Raw genomic sequence first — 21,404 nt, forward strand, 5'->3', positions numbered from 1 at the left:
CTTCCTCTTCTTATTTCCCGTCTTCATACCTTTTTGTAAATTGTATTTGCCCTCCCCCAAGGAGATTTCCTCCAGTCCTGATACTGTTTATCTTCTTGTCTTGCATCTTGCCTGTTTGTATATTTGGGAGGTTTTCCTGCCTCTTTGCTATCCCTTTTGCTTATCTTATCTGTCTGACAAATCTTTGTTGTTTAGGTGCCTCCTAGGTGCATCCTCACCTGCCTTTTTCGGCCCTTAGTAGTCACCTTGATGACATACTTGCATAACGTAGTTTAGTGTGTCTGGTGATGCCACCACAGTGTTACAAAATGCTTAAATACTGCTGTGGGTTACCCTACCCTAGCAGGCTTGCATTTAGGTTCAAGACAGGCTAGTAGTAGTTGTATCCTGATCAGTACATTTATAATCTGAGTGTCCTAGGCCTCTGTTCCAGCAACATGCAAGGACAACAGGGGACAGTTAGCCCTCCTTTTCTAGCCTTTTTTGAACTTTGTCTTTTGGAGGACATCCTGGGTAGCCTGGGCAACATTCTTTGCACTTTGGACCTGGTGTCATATATGAGCTGAAACAGACCTAAGGCTGGGCAGTGGCAGGACAACTTTCTCTTGTCCCAGTAAAACTCTTTTGACTATTAATATTGCATGTGGTGACCTTAAAAGGGCTGTCCTAGAAAAACAGAAACCCTAACCATGAAGCCCTCTTGTGAGGCAAAACTCCTCTGAGTTGCTAAGAACAGTGTCACAAAACTTGAATTTCAGAGGAAGAAACCACATGCAGAGAAGGAGGGAGGAATGTTAACAAGTGTCAGCCTTCGGCAGCAGGAGGTGTTTGCAGTCCCTCCAATTTTATGGTGTCACTCTATTCTGGGTTATCTTCTTTTTTTTGGATCCTGTAATAGTTGTAAAGTTGGTGCCTCCTGCAAACCCAGCTCCTGTATTGAGGCATTTGAAATCATATGTATGTTGGTACTCGGGCATACATTTTATAAAGGTATCCACAAATGCTTGTTGTGTGTGTTTGATGTGCTATAAACATTAGTTCTATGCATGCTTTGTGATTTTAATAACAGTCCAATCTTGTTTTTTTTTTCCTATGCATGCTTTGTGATTTTAATAACAGTCCAATCTTTTTTTTTTTTTTTTTTTTTTTTTTTTTTTCTCCCACCCAGCTTCCTCCCTCCATTTGCACGCACGTTGGAATGTGGCTGCTTTAATCATTGCAAGAGTTAAACCAGCCTCCTGCAAACATGGCAGACGAGGACCTTATTTTTCGTATGGAAGGAATTGATAATGCTAGGACAATTAAAGTGAACTCTGGAAATTACCCTGATGCTGATAGTGATGATGAAGACAATTATTACATCTGCCCAATAACTGATGATCCAGTTTCTAACAAGTCTGCCTGTATCAAAGTTGACAATTATTATAGCAACTTAGCGAAAACTGAACAGTACAGTTTAAGCTCTTCACCCAGCAACTCATTCCACTTTAAGGTAAGCATTGACTCCAACTTTAAATAAGGTTCTGATTTTACTTAGTTGGCATGAGAGAGAAAGATTCTTTTAGCTGCTTCATTTCTTGTGATTAACACATTCATTGAGAACATCCAGCTGATTTTTTTTCCCCTCCTCTAGACTTGCAATTAATTCCTTAAGCCAATAGTTTGCCACTGACTTAGTGCTTTTCAGTTCAGCAGAACCCAGGATGACAAGTAATGCAATGATTGGGAATTTTTAGAGATAGTATTTGTTGTAAGCTAATTTGGTGGCCAGCAGAAAATACTTTCCCATAAATTGTGCTAGGCCAAGTTAATGATTCCTTTTTTTATTATTATTTGAAAAAGTTAATGTTATGTTTGTAAAATATCCTTTAAAAAAAAAAAGAGAGAGAGAGATTGGATGTGTGCTTCCTAAGGAGCTTTTAGCATATTGACTGTAGTGCCTGGACATGAAGTGTCACACTGGTAGGAGTTTCTTACAGTGCGTTCCAGCTGCCTGACGTTTTTAGGGTGAAAGGCAATCACACTGTTGCAGATGGACACTCTGCAAGTGGGGGACTAAGGAGGGACTATAGTTGGTGCTTCCTTGACAATGTGTCCTGCCCTACTCTGCTTGCTTTGCTCAGGTCAGGCCAGGAAAAGGGAGAGAACTCACAGGAACTGGTGCTTCAAGAACACAAGTGACCTTCTGTAGGTTAGATATCCCACATACCATTCATGCTAACATGGCACGTCTCTGGATTTTGTCTACAGTAGCATTTAGTGTGTTTTATTAGCACCTATTTAATAGATGCATGTATTATGTCTAATACATGCTTTATTCCTGGGGAGATACCTTAGTGTTTTTTTTTTTTTCAACATCAGTTATCATAAAAAAACTGTAACAGATACAAAGTAAAACATCTTATCTGTAATAAGATTTTTTTTGTATGCTGATTAATAAAAGAATTAAAATGTACATATTCCTGAGGAAGGTGAGGAGTAAAAGTGTAGTATAAATAGAGGTCAGACTTCAATGTACGCTATGTTAACCAAGAGAAAGAAAACTTTTTCAGTCATTTGTCTTATCATGTGTGTTTTCCTACTTTTGTTTCTCGTGTATGCTTCAGAATGACACACAGGATTGCTCTAAGCATGGCTCTGTGGTTGACCATAGTCGGGTAGGTTAAAACAAAATAAGAACATCTGATGTAATTTTATATATATATAATTTTTCCCTTTTACATTGTCCTTGTTCATTATTTCACTGTCTGAGAGATCTACTTGCTTCAGCCTGTGTAAGTTTTCAAATCAAAAAATTTAAAAGATCTTTTAAAATAAATGAAATACAAAGGAACATGACAAATGTAAAAGATCAGCTTCTTCCTAAAGTTCTTTGTCATGCCTAACATTTGTTTATACTGTATTTTTTTCAGTTTTGAGATTTAAATCCTTTAAAAAAAAAAAAAAAAAAAAAGGTGCTATTTTAAGTGTCTGTTTCTGTGTACTTCAGGCACAGAGGCAGGAAAGACGTCTCAGAGGTAACAGTATTTTCCTTCAGGGTGCTGGGTGCTTCAGGGTGTGAAGTGGCCTATTCTCCTTGCATAAGGCCTTTGGCACATCACAGAATCATATCAAGTTCTCTGGGAGCAGCCCAATGTAGAAAGAGGGGTACTGAAGTGTTAAAATAAAAACATCTACATTGGTCTGTAGAGACAGGCTATTCAAATTCCAACCTATTATTATTATTATTTTTTTTCCGTCGACTTGATGGAGCTTGAAATAGCTACATGCTGGAATTGTTACAATATTTCATTTTCACAGTATGCTAATTTCTTCTTTCTTACCTTATTCTGGACACAGATGGGAGACATGGGTTTTACATTTTTTTCCTCCTTCATATTGGTCTGCTAATTGTTGCAGTCTGCAACTTTATTTTTTTGCAAACTATACTTGGCTTCTACATGTATGCTAGATCAGATTCTGTTCTGAGTAACTTTATGGTTTTGCATATTAAATCAAAAAGCTAATGCTTTATATTTCTAAACTGTGTTCATTATACTTGAAACTAGCAAATGCTAGAGTGGTGTTCTGTATCACACACAGAAAAGTGGAAAGAAAATGTTGGAGGAGGACTGCTCTGTCCTGCTCCTGGTTTGGTCTCTGCTTCCTGTGGTCTTTTGGGGACTTGGGTAGTTGTACATATTTGTATCCTCAGGATTCAGATGTACTCTTAAAATGCCATGTCTGTGGGTTGCTACTGATTGTAAAAAGCCTCTTATAACTTCTTCAGGAAACCTGGAAACATGCTATTGAGAAAGCTAAACACATGCCCGATCCCTGGGCAGAATTCCATCTTGAGGACATTGAGACAGAATACGCCACTCGTTACAGGTCTGTGTGTCTTGCTCTTAATGGCAATGTTAAAGGGGTTTTGCTGGCTTGTGTTGAAGGGTCCATCTGGTAGAATATGTATAATTACCTATCTGAAAAACTGCCAAACATACCGCAAATGAGTGTGCCTTAACTGAATTCCCCAGAAATACATAAACGCTGCATAGGATCAAAAATAGATATTTCAGCAAATCAGTGTCTCATTTTTGCTATTTCTCTAACTTAAGTAGCATGCAAAAGTTATTTCATCCAGACACAGACAGGAAATGTCTGAAAAGTATTTTCTGGTTGATTTATTAATTCCATAAACTTAATCTAATTAAGGAAATAGGCAGTGTTTGAGGTTTAAAGATTTAGAGAGGAAAAAAAAAAAAAGGCAGCATAGCACTCTGTGCCTTCCCAAAATAGCACTTTTATTGTTGTCTGTGTGTGCAGAGTTGCTGGCTGTGGCTGGAATGGAAGTCCTTAAAAAGCCCAGCATAGCCCAGCACAGTGTCAGTGCCGAAACTGCCGCTGACCCTTAAAGCATTAAAGGTCACTGAGCACAGGCTTTGCCAGAAAGGTTACCTTAGTGACTCCTTCATGGAAAGAGTAGGAGTTAGGGGCTGGTTCATTGCCCCATGGCATCAGCTTGAGGCAGGCTCCCTCCCATTTGCACAGCACGATTGCACAGCAGTCTTCCCTCCCAGGCTGTGTCTGTCTCTGGTCAGCTCTCCGATCTTGGAATATTTTGTGTATTTTGAAGAATAAGAAAGTGATAATGCGGCTGTAGGACCCAGAAGTACCCGAGCCAGCTGGGGAGATCAGGCTGGAAGCAGTTGTGTGCTGCTGACTCAGGCCCTTCAGTGGTAAGCGAAGGGAGAGGGGAGAGCCCGCAGTGGTGCCCTTTGTGTAATCCCAGGGACGTGCAGAGACTTGTTCTGTGCTTGATGCGATGCGGGCAGCGCTCGGGCCTGGCTTCTCCCACCCCGCCGGCGCTGCAGTCTGCTCACGTCCTTGGAAAGCCTGGGGCAGCTCCCAAGCCAAAGCTGGGATTATGTGAGATAAAGCCCAGGTCTTGGGACTCCAAGAGCTTGGGGCTCCCTCTGCACTTTTTATAAGAGGCCTAAATCCTGATTTTTTTTTCTCCCTCCTTCCAGATACAATGCGGTTACTGGGGACTGGGTTGAAGATGAGGTCCTCATCAAGATGGCCTCGCAAGTAAGGTCACGCTGTTTTTCCTGTGTTCAGCAGTCAAATTTGTTAAATTCTTGCTGTTACTTCAAGATGCCTTTCTCTTATGAGCTTAGAAGATTATGTCTGTCTTTCCTCCCTGTCACTATTGTCTTCTCACTGCTTATCCATTATTTTCTAGTGTCCCAGCAGCATTTTCTCCCTAGAATAAAGTACACCATGGACTCAGGCCTCCCCTCATCGGTGACATGAGGTGTTTGTTCCCTTCCCAGAGTGGCCCTCCCGTTTTGGCCCTTCACCTGTTGCTGACAGTGCTCTGAGCCTCGTCTCCGCGCCTGCCAGTGGGCCTGCTCTGTTCTATCTAGTAATAATTCCTGCTCCTAGGATGAAAACAGAGTGAATTTACTGTATGAGTAGAAGCTATTGACCCTTTCCAGTTGTGTCATGGGGTTGATGGTGTGTTTGAATCAACATCATCTGTGCTTCTATGTCTTATGTCCAGGGTGATGTTGTTCTGCATCACTTGTTTTCTGTGGAAACTACCAGCCCTGGGATGAAGGCTTGATATCTGTGAAGCCAGCTCCCCTAGGCAGTCTCAAAAGACTGGACTGCAAACTAGAGAGATTTTTAAATGGCATCTTTGAAAGACCCATCCCATCTGCTCCATGGGATATTGAGGAAGGAGGTTAATATCCAGTGCGTTTTTGCCAAATTTCTATGTTACATTATCTATGGGCTGTCACTTTGAGACGTCAGACAGATACTGTATAAAGGTGTTTGAAAAGTGATTTCTTCAGATCATGAAGGCAGGATCATTCCCCTTAGTGGTTAGAAATTAACTTTGTGGAAGTGACAGTGCTGTGTTTTTATTTTTGTTTTGTTTTTTCCCCTAGCCCTTTGGCCGTGGAGCAATGCGGGAATGCTTTAGAACGTAAGTATATGCTGACTTCCTGCTTGCAGTATTTTCTTCTGCGTGGTAAGTGGAATTTTTCTTAGCTATGAGAATTGTGTAAAGCACAAATCCCTGTTTAGCGCCTGGCTGTGCATTTCTAAAAGACATAGCTGAGGGCTTCATTCCTGTTTGTGCAGCTCCAGCCACAACACTGAGAATAAGGTTCAGAAAGCAGAAAATTGTCATTTCCTTTAAGAGAAGACACAGTAGCTGTGATGAGAGAGTGGTCTCATCTCAGCCACATTCAGGAACAAAAGCTCTTCTGCCAGAGTTCATTGGATCACAGATGTTGCTGTAGCCATATTGCAAGTAAAATGGAGCTGGACGGTTAACAGCTATTCTTTCCAGAGGGGTAAAATATAGAGGAAGGGAAAGGAGGAACTTTTCTTTGCACATGAACATGATTGTGGGCATGAGCATCTAGCTTCAAATCAGTTCATGCTAGAGGACTACAACATCCTTTCCAGGCTCTGGAAGTAAATGCTTCCTGCAGAATGCCCATGTGCATATTTGAGACCACCTCCTTCTGCCTTCTTTCCAGCTGCAGGATCTAGAGAGATTACATTTCATTTCTGGTTTCATTTGTGGAAGGAGAAGCACTCCTACATGACAGAAATGTGATGTTTTGAACTTTTAAAGAGAAGGGGACAATGTAACCCCTCAGTGTTCAAATTCTGAAGTTTCAATATTGCTTCATGCTGATGTCTCTGCTCTTGCAAAGCTAGATACAGCATCAAGCGAAGTCTGGGAAGCAATAAACCCCAGTTTAGGGACACTGCTTTCAGTTCTTGTTTCTGAGTGACCAAATTCTTCCTTAAATTATCATGTAGTGACATAAACAGAAGTTTATTTGTAGCTTTACCTTAACCTCTTGCTTATGAGAAAATATCACTTCTGTATAAGCTTCCCTGCTCCTTGATTTTTCCACAATATGCAGGGGTGCAGATACTCATCTAGAGCGCTCTGTATTTTTACAACTCTGCGCACCTCTGTCATTGCAGTGGCAGCACTGGCTGCACTTCACTTAATGAACCGTGGAGCATGTTTGCTTTAGGAATGCATGTGAGATGTGAGCTGGCTTATTTTGTGCCAAAAAAAAAAAGAAAAAGAAAAAAAAAAAAACAGAATTGGACAAGTCTCAAATTACAGGGAAAAAAAAAAAAACCACAACTTTCTTCCTCTGTCTCATGTAAATGGATGCAGCTCCTCAAGGAAAGAAGACTGTAGTTGCTCTGAAATTCATGGTAAAATGTTCTTTATTTTTTTTTCTCTTTTTGATTTGAACATTGAGGTGATCCACAGCCACTGGATGCCTCCTTGATTCATTTGCTGACACCCAGCAGATCCAGCTAAATTTTTTTCTTCACTTTTGAAGCCTTTGTGGTTTAAAGGTTAGCATATCAATAAAAATGAACAATTGAAACATACGTCAAATAATTCTAGGCTGCAGTTTTTGTTCTGGGAATGTTGGGGATACTGAGAAGCCACCCATGTGTGTTGAGGAAAGCAGCCCTTCCTTCATAGGAGAGGATTTTCTTCTCTACGTTCATGTTTGAAAGGCTCCTCCCTGGTATTTTCTGCCAATGATAATTGTTGACTTTAGAATAAGGGCCTGAGACAGCACCAGCCCTTCCTGCCCTGTGCTGGCTGAGCAGGGAGTGAGGAAAGGAGCGAGGTCGGAGGCCAAATAGGAAGTCACACGGGCACTTTGGCAAGTCCCAGCTGTTCATATGGGATGTTACTTCTGCCCCCACCCCAGCTGTTGTATTTTTCAGCTAGAATATCTGCACAAGTGGTACAGGAGCAGCTCCTCACTGAGGATAATGCTGATCTTCTGACCTAGCTCTTTCTGTAGATATAAAACCATGAGGAATACTGAATTTAAATGCTCGGTTTTCCTTTCATCAACAATTTTATTTTTCTTTTAGGAAAAAGCTATCCAACTTCTTACACACGCAGAACTGGAAAGGTGCCTATAACTATGTTGCCAAGCAGTACATAGAGAGTGTAGGTAGGGATGTGTATTTTGAGGATGTCCGACTTCAGATGGAAGCAAAACTGTGGGGAGAAGAGTACAACCGGCACAAGCCACCAAAGCAGGTACATTCAAACATCTTGCTTAGCAAAAATCAGCCTTGCCCTTCTAATAGGTATGCTCTCCAATTAATTTAGAGGGGATTAGCTGTTTAAATTCCATTAAAGTTAATTGCTCATATAAATTCTGCCTTACTGTGTTTTCCATTAAACTGCAGTTGATTTTTAATGAAGTAAATGCAGAAATTGCTTTTCTCATCCAAAGTCCCTGTCTGCGTGTTTGTGCATGTCTAACTGTTCTCAGCTGTTGACTCAAGACCAAAATAAAAGTCTCTGCTGTTTTAGATATTTGCCCAGCTGCTTTTCAGATAACCAGGAGTGTCACAGAATTTATTGCCAGCAGCAGTCTGAGCAATCACTTAACTCTTAGTGCTCCTGGAAGGTTAGATGTGCCCAAGTCTTGTAAAGGTATCTAGGCTGGCAGTGATTTCAAGGAGAGCTGAGAACCTGCATGGCTTTATAAAGCTGTCCTGTATTGTCCGAATGGAGATTCCTGAAGACTTTCCAGAAAAGTAATGATGATGTGGCTTTGTTTCTTTTAGATGTCTCAGTGGAAATACTAGTACATTATTTAACATACAAAATATTCAGTAAGATATATGAAACCTCCCAGAATAAAACTAGCCAAAAGTAGGGAATGTTTTTGAATATGTGAATATGTTTGAATGTGCAGTGTGTTACATCTGAGGGTCACCCTTGGTGTGGGCATAGTTAATAGCTACCCACCTTGTAGCAACAAGGTGAGGGGTAGGGTGGAGTGCACATAGAAGAAAGTAAAGAAGTTTTATGTGCCATGGGAAAGATGTAAACTGAGTTTAAATAGGGGGGATTTTCTTTAGGAATATGTCCAGGACAGAGGGAGGAGATGAGGCAGGATGCAGAGAAACGTGTCACAGAAGAGAGTTTCTGTGACTGCTTAGAAGTTATTCTTTTGAATTTATGGAATACCCCCAATAATTTGTGAAGCAAGTGCCTGTCCCTCCCCTCTCCCCGATTCCTTTGTTAAACAGATCGTTGCAGTTTGCAGCTGGAGAATTCACACATGCTTCATATGAAGGCAGGATTCTGTTAGTCACTGTTTGCTTTCCTTGCCTTCCCAGGTGGATATAGTGCAAATCTGCATTATTGAAATGAAGAACAGACCCGGAAAGCCTCTGTTTCATCTGGAACATTACATAGAGGGCAAATATATCAAATACAACTCAAATTCTGGATTTGTGCGAGATGACAACATTCGTCTTACTCCGCAAGTGAGACTTTGTTGATGTTTTCCATGGCTGTCTGCTGCAGGGAATTTTTGGCTATGCCCAGGGGTCTTGCACTGCTGCCAGGAAAGGAAACTGCAGGCTTTCCAGTACAACACCAGATTAATTTCTCTTTTTTGCAGTATGCACTCTCCTTATTTGGGGCTTGCTCTTTCAAGTATGGAGAACTTTTCTAATGCACTTTAGCGTCTGTTGATTTTTAGTTAAATTAAGTGTGCTTAATGCCCTTTAAAAATCATAAGCCCTTTCACACAAATTATCATTGCAGGCATCAAAATTTTTCAACATCACTTCAAATTAAAGATAGGGAGAGAACTCTTACGTATTAAGTACTATTAAGTAGTCTTCTACTGGCTCAGAGTAACATAGAAGAGGAGGGGAGCAGTTTTGCACCCTGTGTGAATAGGTGTGCGCCTCATTTACATGGGAGGATCTAGCTGTTCACATAAAAGTGCTTGAATAGGTGGATCTGAGATTGATTATGGAAAAAAGCTTCAGACTTCAAGTGACTGAAAATTCTTGAATCTTACAGAAGAACCATTAAAATATTGATCAAGAGTGCAAAGTGGTCACCATACCAAGGGAACTGGCTTTGCTGTTGTGTGTGTTTTTTTTGTTTTGTTTTGTTTTCTCTCCTCTCTCCCCTTTTTTTAAACTATTTGTCACACTGCTTAACAAAAGCAGAGGATTCATGTTTTGGGCTGTCTTTTGCACACTGAATCAGTGCTAGGCTTTCACAGGTTGGGAACAAAATGTTCTGTGAGGCTTGCTGCAGTTACAGTGTTTGTCTATCACCACCAGTCACCTCCCCCAGACCTGGCAGAGCTTTTTTGGAGGCCTTCCCAGAAGCTTCTTAATGTCTCAGCTTTATGGCAAAGAAGGCTTATTTATTTTCTTTAATATACCTGACATTCATGAAATGTAACTTTTAAAAAATATGAGCATACATTTCAGTATACTCTCTATGAGTAGAGAGCCAGATCAGTCATTCAGGAGGACCTCCAGGGAGTATATTGGGTGAGGAGAATGCCAAGGGATGCCCACATTTTCCTTTTGCAAGATCTGGCAGAGCTTTGCTCCTCTGCAGAAGGAGGCAGTGTGCAGAGTTGGGATGTTTGCGCAGAAGCTATTCTGCTCCTGTGCCTGCTGCTGTTCGACATCCAGTTATTTTCTGCCCAGAAGTGAAAACTGCAGATGAGAGCAGAATCCCTGGTAGAGGAAGGAGATACCAAGTGATCCCATCTTCATTGCATGTCCCTAGGGCTGCTCTTCCCCCAGTCTCTCCCAGCCCCTCTCTGAGTTGGGGGCAGGCTGGAGAAGCAGTGCCCCAGAGGAAGATACTCCTTTCCGCCTGGGAGATCTGCATTCTGATTTTGCTTCACTGTTCGGAAGCTGGGGAACAACTGCTCCTCTACCAACAAATACTTAGCACTGAATTTAGTCACCTTGGAGGGTACTAGATCTTTTGATACAGTCTACAGGACAATATTCAGTGAAACAATTTGTTAGAAACTCAGTGCTGAAATTTGTGAAGGTTGAAATTAAGGTCCAAGTCCTGCTTGTTTAGTTGATGTGACTTCACATGAGCCAATCAACCAGAATTTATTCTGAAGCATGATATCTGTGTGATTCTGGCCATGCATCATCTAGTCTAGGACTAAAAATCTGCTATATCCTTTTGCCCCCTCCTTGCTTTCACCATGCTATTTTTCCTGGTTCTGTTTCACCAGTAGAGTTATCTGGTCTCTTTGACTGTTTATAAATAGTAAATGAGTGTCACTATTTTCAGGAGGTCAAGGGAGAGTTTTATACATCTGTGGTTCTTTGCAGGCCTTTAGTCACTTCACCTTTGAGCGCTCAGGACACCAGCTGATTGTTGTTGACATCCAGGGAGTTGGAGATCTATATACAGATCCTCAGATCCATACAGAGAGTGGTGCAGACTTTGGAGATGGTAACCTAGGTAAAGTAAATTATTCTGCTTTTTATAAAAGTTCCTTTTCTCATTCCAGCCCTCTGCTGAGTAGCAGTTGCATGGCAGCTGTCCCACACTAACATATTGAAAATGGGAGCTGGCCGTAGCTCTTGTTTGTGGGCCTACTCTTAGACAAGCCAAGTAATGAAATTAAATAGCTTCCTGCAATGTGAAAACAATAATCTTGGCTTTAAAATTCCTTGCCAAATCACGGGAATGAGTCCAGCTGAGTGCAGAGAGATAAACCTTGCACAAAGTTGTTTGTAAGACGCTGCCAGTTTTGTAAGTGGGATTGAAGTCCAGCATGTGTTTCTCAATGCTGCAGCCACTTTCATGGATTCTTATTATATGCTGTGTGTACTTAATCTCTGAGACATTTACAGACTTAGAGTTTGAACAACAGGCCTTAAAACTGTTAGGTTGATCTGTTTTTATTAGGAAGCACTTTCTGTTCTTTCTTTCTCTTTTGCTTCCTCAAATTTTGATGGTTAATCTTGACTTCAAATTCATATAACTTTTTAAAATACCTCAATTCCTTTAAAGAGCATGTCTTTGAACTTTTAGCTTAGTAAACTATCATATAAACTTTGGATAAAACCTTTTTTTTTTTCCCCTATGCCACAGGTGTTCGAGGTATGGCCTTGTTCTTTCATTCACATTCCTGCAACAAGATTTGCAAAAGCATGGGACTTGCACCATTTGATCTTTCACCCAGAGAGAGAGATGCTTTGGATTATAGTAACAAATTGCTTGTAAGTGCCCAACTGAAGAAAAAAAAATTATAACAGGAATAAGTTTTAAAAATTCTGTAAATAAAACTCAAATATGGTATTTACATGACAGATAAAACCACCTTAATAACAAATGTTGTAGTTTGGAGCTGAATCATCCGTTCTTGGCTCTGAATTCATGATGTTGCTTTAATGATTGAGAACTCTGTAACATGATGGTGAAGGGCTTGCAGTTGGACTCGATGATCTTGAAGGTCTTTTCCAACCATGATGATTCTATGATTCTGTGTATGGTATTTAGGATCAAGGAGATATTTGAATACTGAAGTCATTAATTTAAAGACCACAAAGCAAGTAATTTTGGGAGTAAAAAGTTAAATTGTTTATCTTCAACGGATCTCAACTTCAATTAATATTGGTAGGAGTAGGGCTGCAAAATTCAGCCTAGTCTTTGAAAGAAATCTAGTCTCTCTAAATGGAAATCCCCCTGGCTATAATAGTGCCAGGATTTCATCTTCTTTTTGAAGGGATATCTTTAAAAAAAAAAAAAAAATGCATACAGGCCTGTACTTATACCCCACTACCTTTATAGAAGACACCTAATGAACATGTTGGCCTTTTTGTTGTACTTGGGATAAAGAAGGGAAGCATTATTGACGTGTTTTTATTTTCATTTGCCAAGAAATCTGCGCAGACTATTGTGCGTGGCACAGAGGAGAAATGTGGAAGCAGCCGGGTGAGAACCATCTCCGGGAGTCGCCCTCCTCTGCTCTTCCGCCTGTCTGAAAACTCTGGAGATGAGAGCATGAGCGACGTGGCGTTTGACTCTCTGCCCTGCTCACCTTCCTCAGCAACGCCTCACAGCCAGAAGATGGACACGCTTAGTGAGTGAGCCTCATACATAACCACCTGAGTCCTGAGCATTCGGCAATGACTTGCTTTATTTTTTCAGCTTTAAATAATATCTTTGAGATACTGCTATGAAAAAGTTCTAGTAATCTAGTAAGATTGTGATAACTAGAACTTTCTTCTCAAGCATGTTGTTCTTAAAACAAAAAGCAAATATTTTTTTCCTAGACTGGCCTGTGTTCAATGAAGTAGACAACTTGGTTCACAAAGACTACGATCAGCTTGATAATCAAAGGGTGAGTGACAAAAAATTTTCTGACAGAAAATGAGATTGCAGTTTCTTAAAGGATTCAAATGGCTACCAGTAGGGCTTTGTTCAGTAAATGCACATAAAGGCTCTCTGCCTGCTTTCAATGCACAATACCTGCATCTGTTGTTTTTCATTTATTAGAAACAGTTTATTTTAAAAAACTTTTTGTTTGTTTGTTTTTTCCAGAGATTTGTTTGCATCTGGTATATTTTAGTAGGTAATATAGTACTCTGTTTACCTGTGTGTTACGTTGTCTCTCTGGAGCTTTTGCCAACTTTTGTGGTGTGAAAGCTAAACAGAATGTCCATTGATTAGGTCGCTATGAATACTGGCACTGTGGGCTGTCAGAGAACACTCCCTAAGGAAACTACCAGAAGTATTTTGAGGATATCTTCCTACACAAGGGCCTTAGTTCCAGGGGCTGCCAGTTAATGTTTTATCTCCTAACTTGTTACTGATGAAGACTGAGAACTGTATGAAGTGGACTCTTGGTCCAATCTTCCACGCAAGTCTTTAAGAGAGAATATAAGCTTGGACTGGGCCTTCAGGGTTGTTAAATCCTGTTCCGTCACAGATGGCATAATTTATAATCCTTTCCATGCTGTAAACCTGTATTGAAGCTAGCTGAAGATTATAGGATATGTCCAACTGAGAACTTTACAAAGGCTAGTATTGATACTGGGTTGCTTTGTTCTTTTATAGGATTTTGAAAATGGTGGAGACAGTGGCTATCCCAGTGAAAAGAGAAGTGAGCTAGAAGATCTGGATCACAGAGAGAGGGTAAGAACTTAATTTGGGCTTAGCAGTAGGTTGAACCTCTTATTCTTTCTTCGAAGCAAATCTATAGATAAATATAATGTTGATCTAGACTTTGTGAATGAAGGAGAGTTGGAAAGAAATTCCAACAGGCTGCAAAATTACTTGTTCATCTTGGAAGTGTTGATGATATTTTAACAAAAAAAGACTATTTGTAATGAGAAATTTTATTTCAAATATTAAATTTGATTGCAGGTTGTTGCATTTTATTGAAGTTGTTTTGTATTGCATTGAGAACTGTACATTATAACCAGTTTTTGTCATATGGAATCTCTGAATATGACTGACTTTCACGCTCTTTTACCCTCTCTACCTTCTGTGACTTTATAGGGCTTGAGATATTGCAAAACTCAGGGTTTACAGTCAGTTAATAATATGTGGCATTGGAATTCCTGTGGGTCAGTTTGTTAGCCTTTTAAAATACAAACTTCTAAGACATGTTTCTTGACCTGAAGACCCTAGCTCTGCATTTGATTGCTAGATAGGAAAGAGAATACTGCTTCCAAGGATGCAACCCCTTTTATATCAAGGAATCACCTTTCAGGGTGGATCATGTATTTGTTGTAGAATAGCTGTAGTTAATCTAAATGAAGGCCTGTCTGTGCAATTCTTTCTAATTATTATTATTTTTACTAATCAGCACTTTTTTTTTAATATCTGAATATCATTGAGAGGAGAATTCGGTGAAAACTATTTTCATTATTGTTGCTATTACTTTTGCTGGATTGGAATAGTCCAGAGGGGTGACTGGTACACATCAGCTGCTGTAAATTAAGTGATGCAAATCTTTACATTAACATAGGGCAATTCAAACAACAACCGAAGACATGAATCTGATGAAGACAGTTTGGGAAGCTCTGCAAGGGTAAATAAAGCAGCACTGTTCACTGACAATGAGCTCACCACTCTGCTTGTACTTTGTTCCATTCATCTGTCATCTAACTTCACATCACAATATCAGATGTCAGTTTTCTTTCCCACTGCAGAATAATATTTCTATTAAAAATAACCGACCCTTTTAGATTCTCTTCTTTTTCTTTTGTTATTTTTATAAATGATCCCTAGTGTAAATTAGTAATTCTGCATGGATTTCTCACTGTTTCATATTTGGGGGAGGAGGGGAGAAATCTGCTTAACTAAACTGTTTTATTTATGGATTTGTGTCCTATACCTGGTGGGATGACTTCTTTTCAAAGCTTGGTGTGTTTTACATGTGTGATGATAGCTGCTTTCATTATGTATATTACTTGGACTGAGGAAAAATAGGCGTGCTTCTATGTGTTTGCAAAATATAGCCTTTATGATAATTAGTTCTTGTGGCTAAAAACAACTCTCTCCTACATGCAAAGGAGGGAAAAAAAAAAGTTTTGACAATAATGAGTATTTCCATTAAATGTGCTTTTCAGAGTTTAATTGTAGTGATTATGTATTGTCGTTTCTGAAAATTGAAAGAGCTTTAATAGTCTCAAGATCAGTGCCAATAATCTATTGTATTATGTTTCCTCTTTGGGCCTTCAGTGGCTTTCATTTTGATAACATTACTTTCAGATAGTGTTTCCCATCCGCCCATGATTTAAAAATAAAATAAATGGTTTATTATCATTTGCATTGGAAAACCTGAAAAACATCAGTGCGTGTATGTCCTTCTTCTGAATTGTTCCTGAGATGCTTTTTACTTTTCTAGATTTGCTGAATGTATGTGTCATTTAAAAAATTTTATTTATTTGAAACACTGAGCAGGAAAGTGTGACTTTAATTTTATATGTATAGGTAGCCTCAATGTTTACAGGGTGACTATTCAGGTGGTTATTTTCATATGTGTGTATCTTTTGGTTCAGGACTTAAAGGGGATATTGGATATTTGATGTAGTGAATAGCAGTGGAAAGCTTTCCTATTTGTTGTTGTTATAGTGAAGAACAGTGACCACTTAGTCAGCTACTAATGTGACTTTTGAAAGCAGTATCTTAATTTACCATATTTATTGATAAGCAGTAATATTAATAGATTTTTTGATTATTATTTCTGAAGGGTACACCATATGAATAATTTGAAAACTTTTAATTTCAGATACAAATGGTAGTATATTCTGTATTTTTAGGTCAGTGTGGAGAAATGGAATCTCTACAACTCTTCCAGAGTCCACATCCACAGACCGTCCTGTGTTGCACATGAAATTCAGAGGCTTAATGCATTAGAACTTGAAAAGAAAATTGGGAAGTCAATCCTTGGGAAGGTAAGAGGAGTCTAATAATTCTGTTCTTTCCAACTGAAAAGAAACATTTTATATTTGTTCCTTATATTTGTTCTTTTATATTTGTATTGGTGCCTGTCTGCACTACTTATTCACAAAAGCAAAAAGAAATATTATGCCTATAGGTTCATGTTGCTTAGTTTTATTTTATAAAGGAAGCCTGAGCTCACTAACCCGTGAGTTCCCTGTGCTTTTGGACTTGAACTTGTGAGCCCTTTTGGGAAGGACCCTGCTGTTGGCTTGTCTCCCTTCCCAGAGGTATCAGGCGAAGAAGATCAAGTGCAGTGCCTGACCCATACGCTGCAGGCAGGCCTGGCTTGGCTCCTCAGGAATGATAGTGTGCACCAGCTCTTTTTACCCCTAACAACTCAAATGTGAACTAAGTTTTGACTTATACATGTGCTTAAGTCCACACTGAAAACACTGTAGAGCTGCCCAAACCTCAAATGGTTTTCCTTGCTGTTTGAAATTTGCCTTTTTTCCTTTTTCCTTTTGGGAGGTGGGGTGGAGGGAGATGAAAATCCCAGTACATACTTGGAACAAAATCCTGCTCCCATTGAGGGTTCAGTGGTATCAGAATTTTGCTTGGAATAAGAACTCGTCTTTGCTTTCTGTGTTTCTGGTTAATTCCTTTCCTATGGGGCCCTGCTGTAAGAAAGGCCTGTGAGCCCCGGTTGCTAGAGCCTGTCCTCCTGGCTGGTGCGTGAGGAGGCTGCAGCCTGCAGTTGCCATCTAGCCAAGGTGTCTTTAATTACAGCTGCCTCCTAGAAGCCTCCAAGGCCCCAGCAGATACCCAGGGACAAGCATGTGCCCTCTGAGACCTGGTGCTCTGATGTGGTCTGGGTAGCCAAAGAAATGTGTGGGCATTTAGCTTTGGGGAGTTGAAGCTACATTTCATGCTGGCTCATCTTTCCTGTGCGCTTGCTGCTAGGTTCACTTGGCCATGGTTCGCTACCACGAAGCTGGGCGTTTCTGTGAGAAGGACAAGGAGTGGGATCAGGAGTCAGCCCTGTTTCACTTGGAGCACGCGGCGGACTGCGGGGAGCTGGAAGCCATCGCTGCGCTGGGACTCATGTGCTGCCAGCTGCCCCATCACATTCTTTCTGAGGTCACTCTGGAGGTAAATAGGAAGATCACAGAAAGTCCAGAATCTAGAACTGTGCTCCTTCAGAAGAAATAGCCTAAGTATTGCAGGAAAGGAAGACAAAACGATAACCATGGTTGTGTTTTACTGCAGCCACAGCATTAAATGTTTCCCTTCAAAAAAGATAGTTTTATAATTAAGGGCTTGGACTAAACACCAAAGCAGCTGTCTGTTCCTGGTTTTGCCAGAAAATTGCTGCATAACATTAGGAAGTTTTTATGAAGTGATCTTTGCTCTTCAGCCACTCAGCTTCTTGTGGCTGGGCCTGCTTCTCAGATGTATTAAACACTTGCAACAGTTACTGACATGGAGAAACTGTTTACTGATAGAGGAAGCAAGGGATGGATTTAGTTAGGAACAACCATTTTAGAGTTTTTGTTTGTTTTGCTAGGACACAAAGGAGAACAGAAGAAAAGGATTTGATTACTTACTGAGAGCAGCAGGAGCTGGAGATCGGCCTTCCATGATCCTAGTAGCAAGGGCATATGATACAGGTGTAAATCTTGCTTCAGACAGGTACTGTGCATCCCTGGGAAAGCTAACCTGGTGTTATTCCCACACAGAAAAATAATACTTGCTGCATGTTTTTCATTCATGTAAAGATCTGTTAGTAAAATTGAGACTTTTTTAGATATAATTAGATATGTTTCAAATATATCCAAGTATGAATAAGAACTGAGTTTATATATTATGATAACAAAGTTCTGCTGCTGAATACCTGCATGTGTATCTTATCCATCTGCATGTTCGGGTTTAGCCCTGATATCAAGACCCAGGTTGCCCTGTGGTATGCAAGCTTTTTTTGCTATGAGGTGGGTGATAAAAACCTCCCTTGGCTTTAATGGGAGCTACATCCCTTTTAGTGGTGAAAAAAGAAAGTCTGAGATGTGGTACCCTGAAAATAATTGCAAAGTATTTGCAATTTTTAAAAAAATATTAGTGAAAGAAGAATCTGTGCAAGTTATCTTCACAAACAAATGCCACTCCAAAACTATATAGTAAGTAACAATGAATGCTTAGACCTTGGAGCTTAGCAGAACACTGCAGTCTGACTTGTTTTCATCTGTGATTGCTGTGTGAAGTGATCCCAGCATCATTTGGTTTATTGTAGCCTCAGATCATTACGCTTATTCTATTATCTCCATGAGAACACAAATTTTCTGAAGAGCTCTAGGACTGAGGAGCTGTTGCAGAATTAAATCCTGAAGCTTCAATGCAAAGTATGCTCGTTTCCAAAGGTAACTGTCTTCAAAAACTATTTTTGACTTCAGAGTGCGGGATTGGAAGGAGGCACTGCACTGGTACAATGCTGCCCTGAACATGACTGACTACGATGAGGGGGGTGAATATGATGGCACTCAGGATGAGCCCCGCTATCTGCTACTGGCCAGGGAAGCAGAGATGTTAATGACGGGAGGATTTCACTTGGACAAAGATCCACAGAAATCAGGTGAGTCCTTTCCTCATTTTTGTTTCTGCGATTAGTAATCTCTCTTTTCCTCTCTCCTACCCAATATGTATCCCAAAAATAGATTTCCTGGTTCAGCTGTTACAAAACATATAGAGAAGAGTCAGTGTCCAGAGCTTGTGGATGAACCTACAATGCACCCAAGCAATATATAATTCTGGAAACTGAAAGAGATTTTGCTGATGCCAGGGATAGTGGGTGGTGCCAGCTCCAATCTTACGACATGCTGAGTCCCTTGCAAGCAACCTTCACTCCCTGTGAGGCCGCTGACCTGCAGGTTGCTGCTTATATTTTGAGGTACCGCAGTAACTCCTATGTTCTGCACAACCCTGACTTAGCCATTATATAATCTGTATGTCAGGAGCTAAAGTCTTACAGTCTTCTTGGGCCTTTTACATGGCTGGCTATGTTTCTGGTGTGTATCAATGCATTAAAGGGCCATGCTGCTGTCATATCAGCAACCAGTCGTATAACTCCTGAGGTAGAGAGCAAAAGCCCAGGTTCCCAGTTGATGTAACTCTGCTGATATTCATAAAATACACAGTTACACCCATAGGTCAAATTACAGGGCCGGATCTCAGTTTCCCTTTTCATACTTCAGTTGCTTTAGGGTAAAGGGATGCTTTTTCTTTGCTAACATGACTCATATTTCCTCCTGTAGGTGAGCTGTACACTGAAGCAGCAGAAGCAGCAACAGAAGCCATGAAAGGCAGGCTGGCAAATCAATACTACCAAAAAGCTGAAGAGGCTTGGGCGATGATGGAAGAATGATGTTGTAGTTATGTAGCTTTTGTATATAATATTTTTATAGACTTACATGTTTTCTGCTAAAAATATGTATTTTTATGTGCTGTTACCAGTTTTTGTTTTTTATATTTTAGTTTTTTAACTTTGAGGGAAGAAATCCAAATATAGGTACTATGTAGGGAATCATAGTGTACTTCTACCTATGTTTTAAAATACCAGTACAATGGAGCTTTTATATATTCTTAACTGTTATAATTTGTTTGAGAAAAGTGAAGCTGATGTCTGTTTACATTGCACATGTCCAGCTTTTTGCATAGCAAATGATCAGTGTGTTTACATTTTTTTTCTCCTATAAATTTTCAATTTACACATGTAAAGCATGCAACTACTCTTAGTAAGTGATCCCCTTCTATGAAGCTGGTGTCGATTGACTCTGATATTCTTCTCAAACCAATTCCAGATATAATCTTTACAGTTTGGGGAAAAAAAATGGTGCTTCTAATTTGGCACCCTGAATATTCAGGGTGAGGTATGTGTTTATTCATACCAGCATTATGTGTTTTATGATCAGAACATCACTAATGTGAGGTGAGGCATCTAGCTACCTCTTATTTCAACATTTTTTACAACATAATAACCTAGCTGTATAAAATCATGCTCATTTCAGATTTATCCAGTGACAAGACCTGTAACATATTGGTAGGATATAGCTGTCTTTACAGGGACATCTTAGTTTGCAGTGAAACTGGATCTTCTCACTTAAAATGAAAATTCACTTCCCAGCATTTCAAGAGGGACATTTGAAAAGTGTAGAGAATGTTTATTCACCTATTTCTGTGTATAGGGGAAAAAAATCTGCTCTAAATAACTTAATGTGTCTGATCTGCTCTCTCGTGGCACATGAAGTAACTTCACATGATAGTTTGACAGATTTGAGCTGATCGGTGAAGAATATACAGATTACAACAGGTAATTTATAAAATACTACCCTATGGTACAAAGTTTATTTTCTGTGGTATTAGGCATTCATGTTCTGGAGTTTTGCACCTGTATTTTAGCATCCTTTCTTAGCCAGTTAAATTTCCTGAAAGACCTCCTCTGTTCACAGGACACAGAATTGTTGTAAATGTTAGTTAAAGGAAATTATACTTTTGCAGGTTTCAGGAAGAAAGCATTATTATCCCCAGCCACTTTAATATCTGTACCCTGTTTACATGCTCCTAAACCAGTAAAGGGAAGACAAACACACCATGGCAGTTGAATTATTACACAAAGGTAAGATTCTTCCAAGTCCAGTGTCCTATTCCAAAGCTCCAGTGCCATCAATATAGCTGTTTTAGAAGCTATAGTCCTATTTCTTGGTCTTGGTTAGCAGTAGTTTGTAGGAGATAAAGACAATCTGCCTTCTTGCCTGTAGAGTTCCTGAGGATGTAGACTGGCGTGAATGAGGGACAGCCACCATGTAGTGCTGAAGGATTCATAGTGCTGCCCAGCCCCACTCTAGCAAAGCTGTTAAGTAGGTAACTAGCTACGTACTAAAATGCTCAAATTCTTTGTACCTAATATGCTGAAATTGAACTGAAATTTGTATTGCCACAACTTAGGAGAATGCTTTAAGTACCTGGCCACAGATGTGCGTTGGGTGTCTACAGCCTCTCTTGGATGTGGCCTTTTGCTCTTTCATAGCCCTTAAGCATCAGCTCTCTGTTAAATGTAAAATGCCTGTCACCTCTTAAAATCGGTTGAGCAGTTGTAGAG

At 40.0% G+C, this 21,404-nt stretch overlaps 1 protein-coding gene across 2 annotated transcripts; it reads left to right on the forward strand.

Moving 5' to 3' along the window:
- Positions 1–1,206: 1,206 nt before the first annotated feature.
- Positions 1,207–20,091, forward strand: EEF2K (eukaryotic elongation factor 2 kinase). Of its 2 annotated transcripts, XM_010220057.2 has the most exons (18): positions 1,207–1,492; positions 2,607–2,657; positions 3,770–3,870; positions 5,010–5,070; positions 5,937–5,974; positions 7,924–8,095; positions 9,190–9,339; positions 11,185–11,317; positions 11,954–12,081; positions 12,743–12,944; positions 13,138–13,205; positions 13,922–13,999; positions 14,838–14,900; positions 16,135–16,269; positions 17,219–17,407; positions 17,823–17,947; positions 18,703–18,881; positions 19,561–20,091. In XM_010220057.2, exons 1-18 carry the CDS (start codon positions 1,247–1,249, stop codon positions 19,668–19,670), a joined length of 2,229 nt encoding a protein of 742 aa, XP_010218359.2. In that variant the 5' UTR covers positions 1,207–1,246; the 3' UTR covers positions 19,671–20,091. The 2 variants fall into 2 exon arrangements, with proteins under 2 accessions (XP_010218359.2, XP_010218360.2); XM_010220058.2 differs by lacking the exon at positions 2,607–2,657.
- The last annotated feature ends 1,313 nt before the right edge of the window (positions 20,092–21,404 follow it).

This window comes from Tinamus guttatus, unplaced genomic scaffold (assembly GCF_059628265.1).
Source record: "Tinamus guttatus ecotype Peru unplaced genomic scaffold, ASM5962826v1 Tinamus_guttatus_pri_ptg000330l, whole genome shotgun sequence".
Taxonomy (NCBI): domain Eukaryota; kingdom Metazoa; phylum Chordata; class Aves; order Tinamiformes; family Tinamidae; genus Tinamus; species Tinamus guttatus.

Bases quoted from the DNA above. Each gene is read 5' to 3' on its own strand.
- EEF2K (XM_010220057.2), top strand. From the start codon at position 1,247: ATGGCAGACGAGGACCTTATTTTTCGTATGGAAGGAATTGATAATGCT. The intron at 5,071-5,936 runs GTAAGGTCACGC...TTTTTCCCCTAG, and splicing joins TCATCAAGATGGCCTCGCAA to CCCTTTGGCCGTGGAGCAAT. The intron at 14,901-16,134 runs GTAAATAAAGCA...CTGTATTTTTAG, and splicing joins GTTTGGGAAGCTCTGCAAGG to GTCAGTGTGGAGAAATGGAA.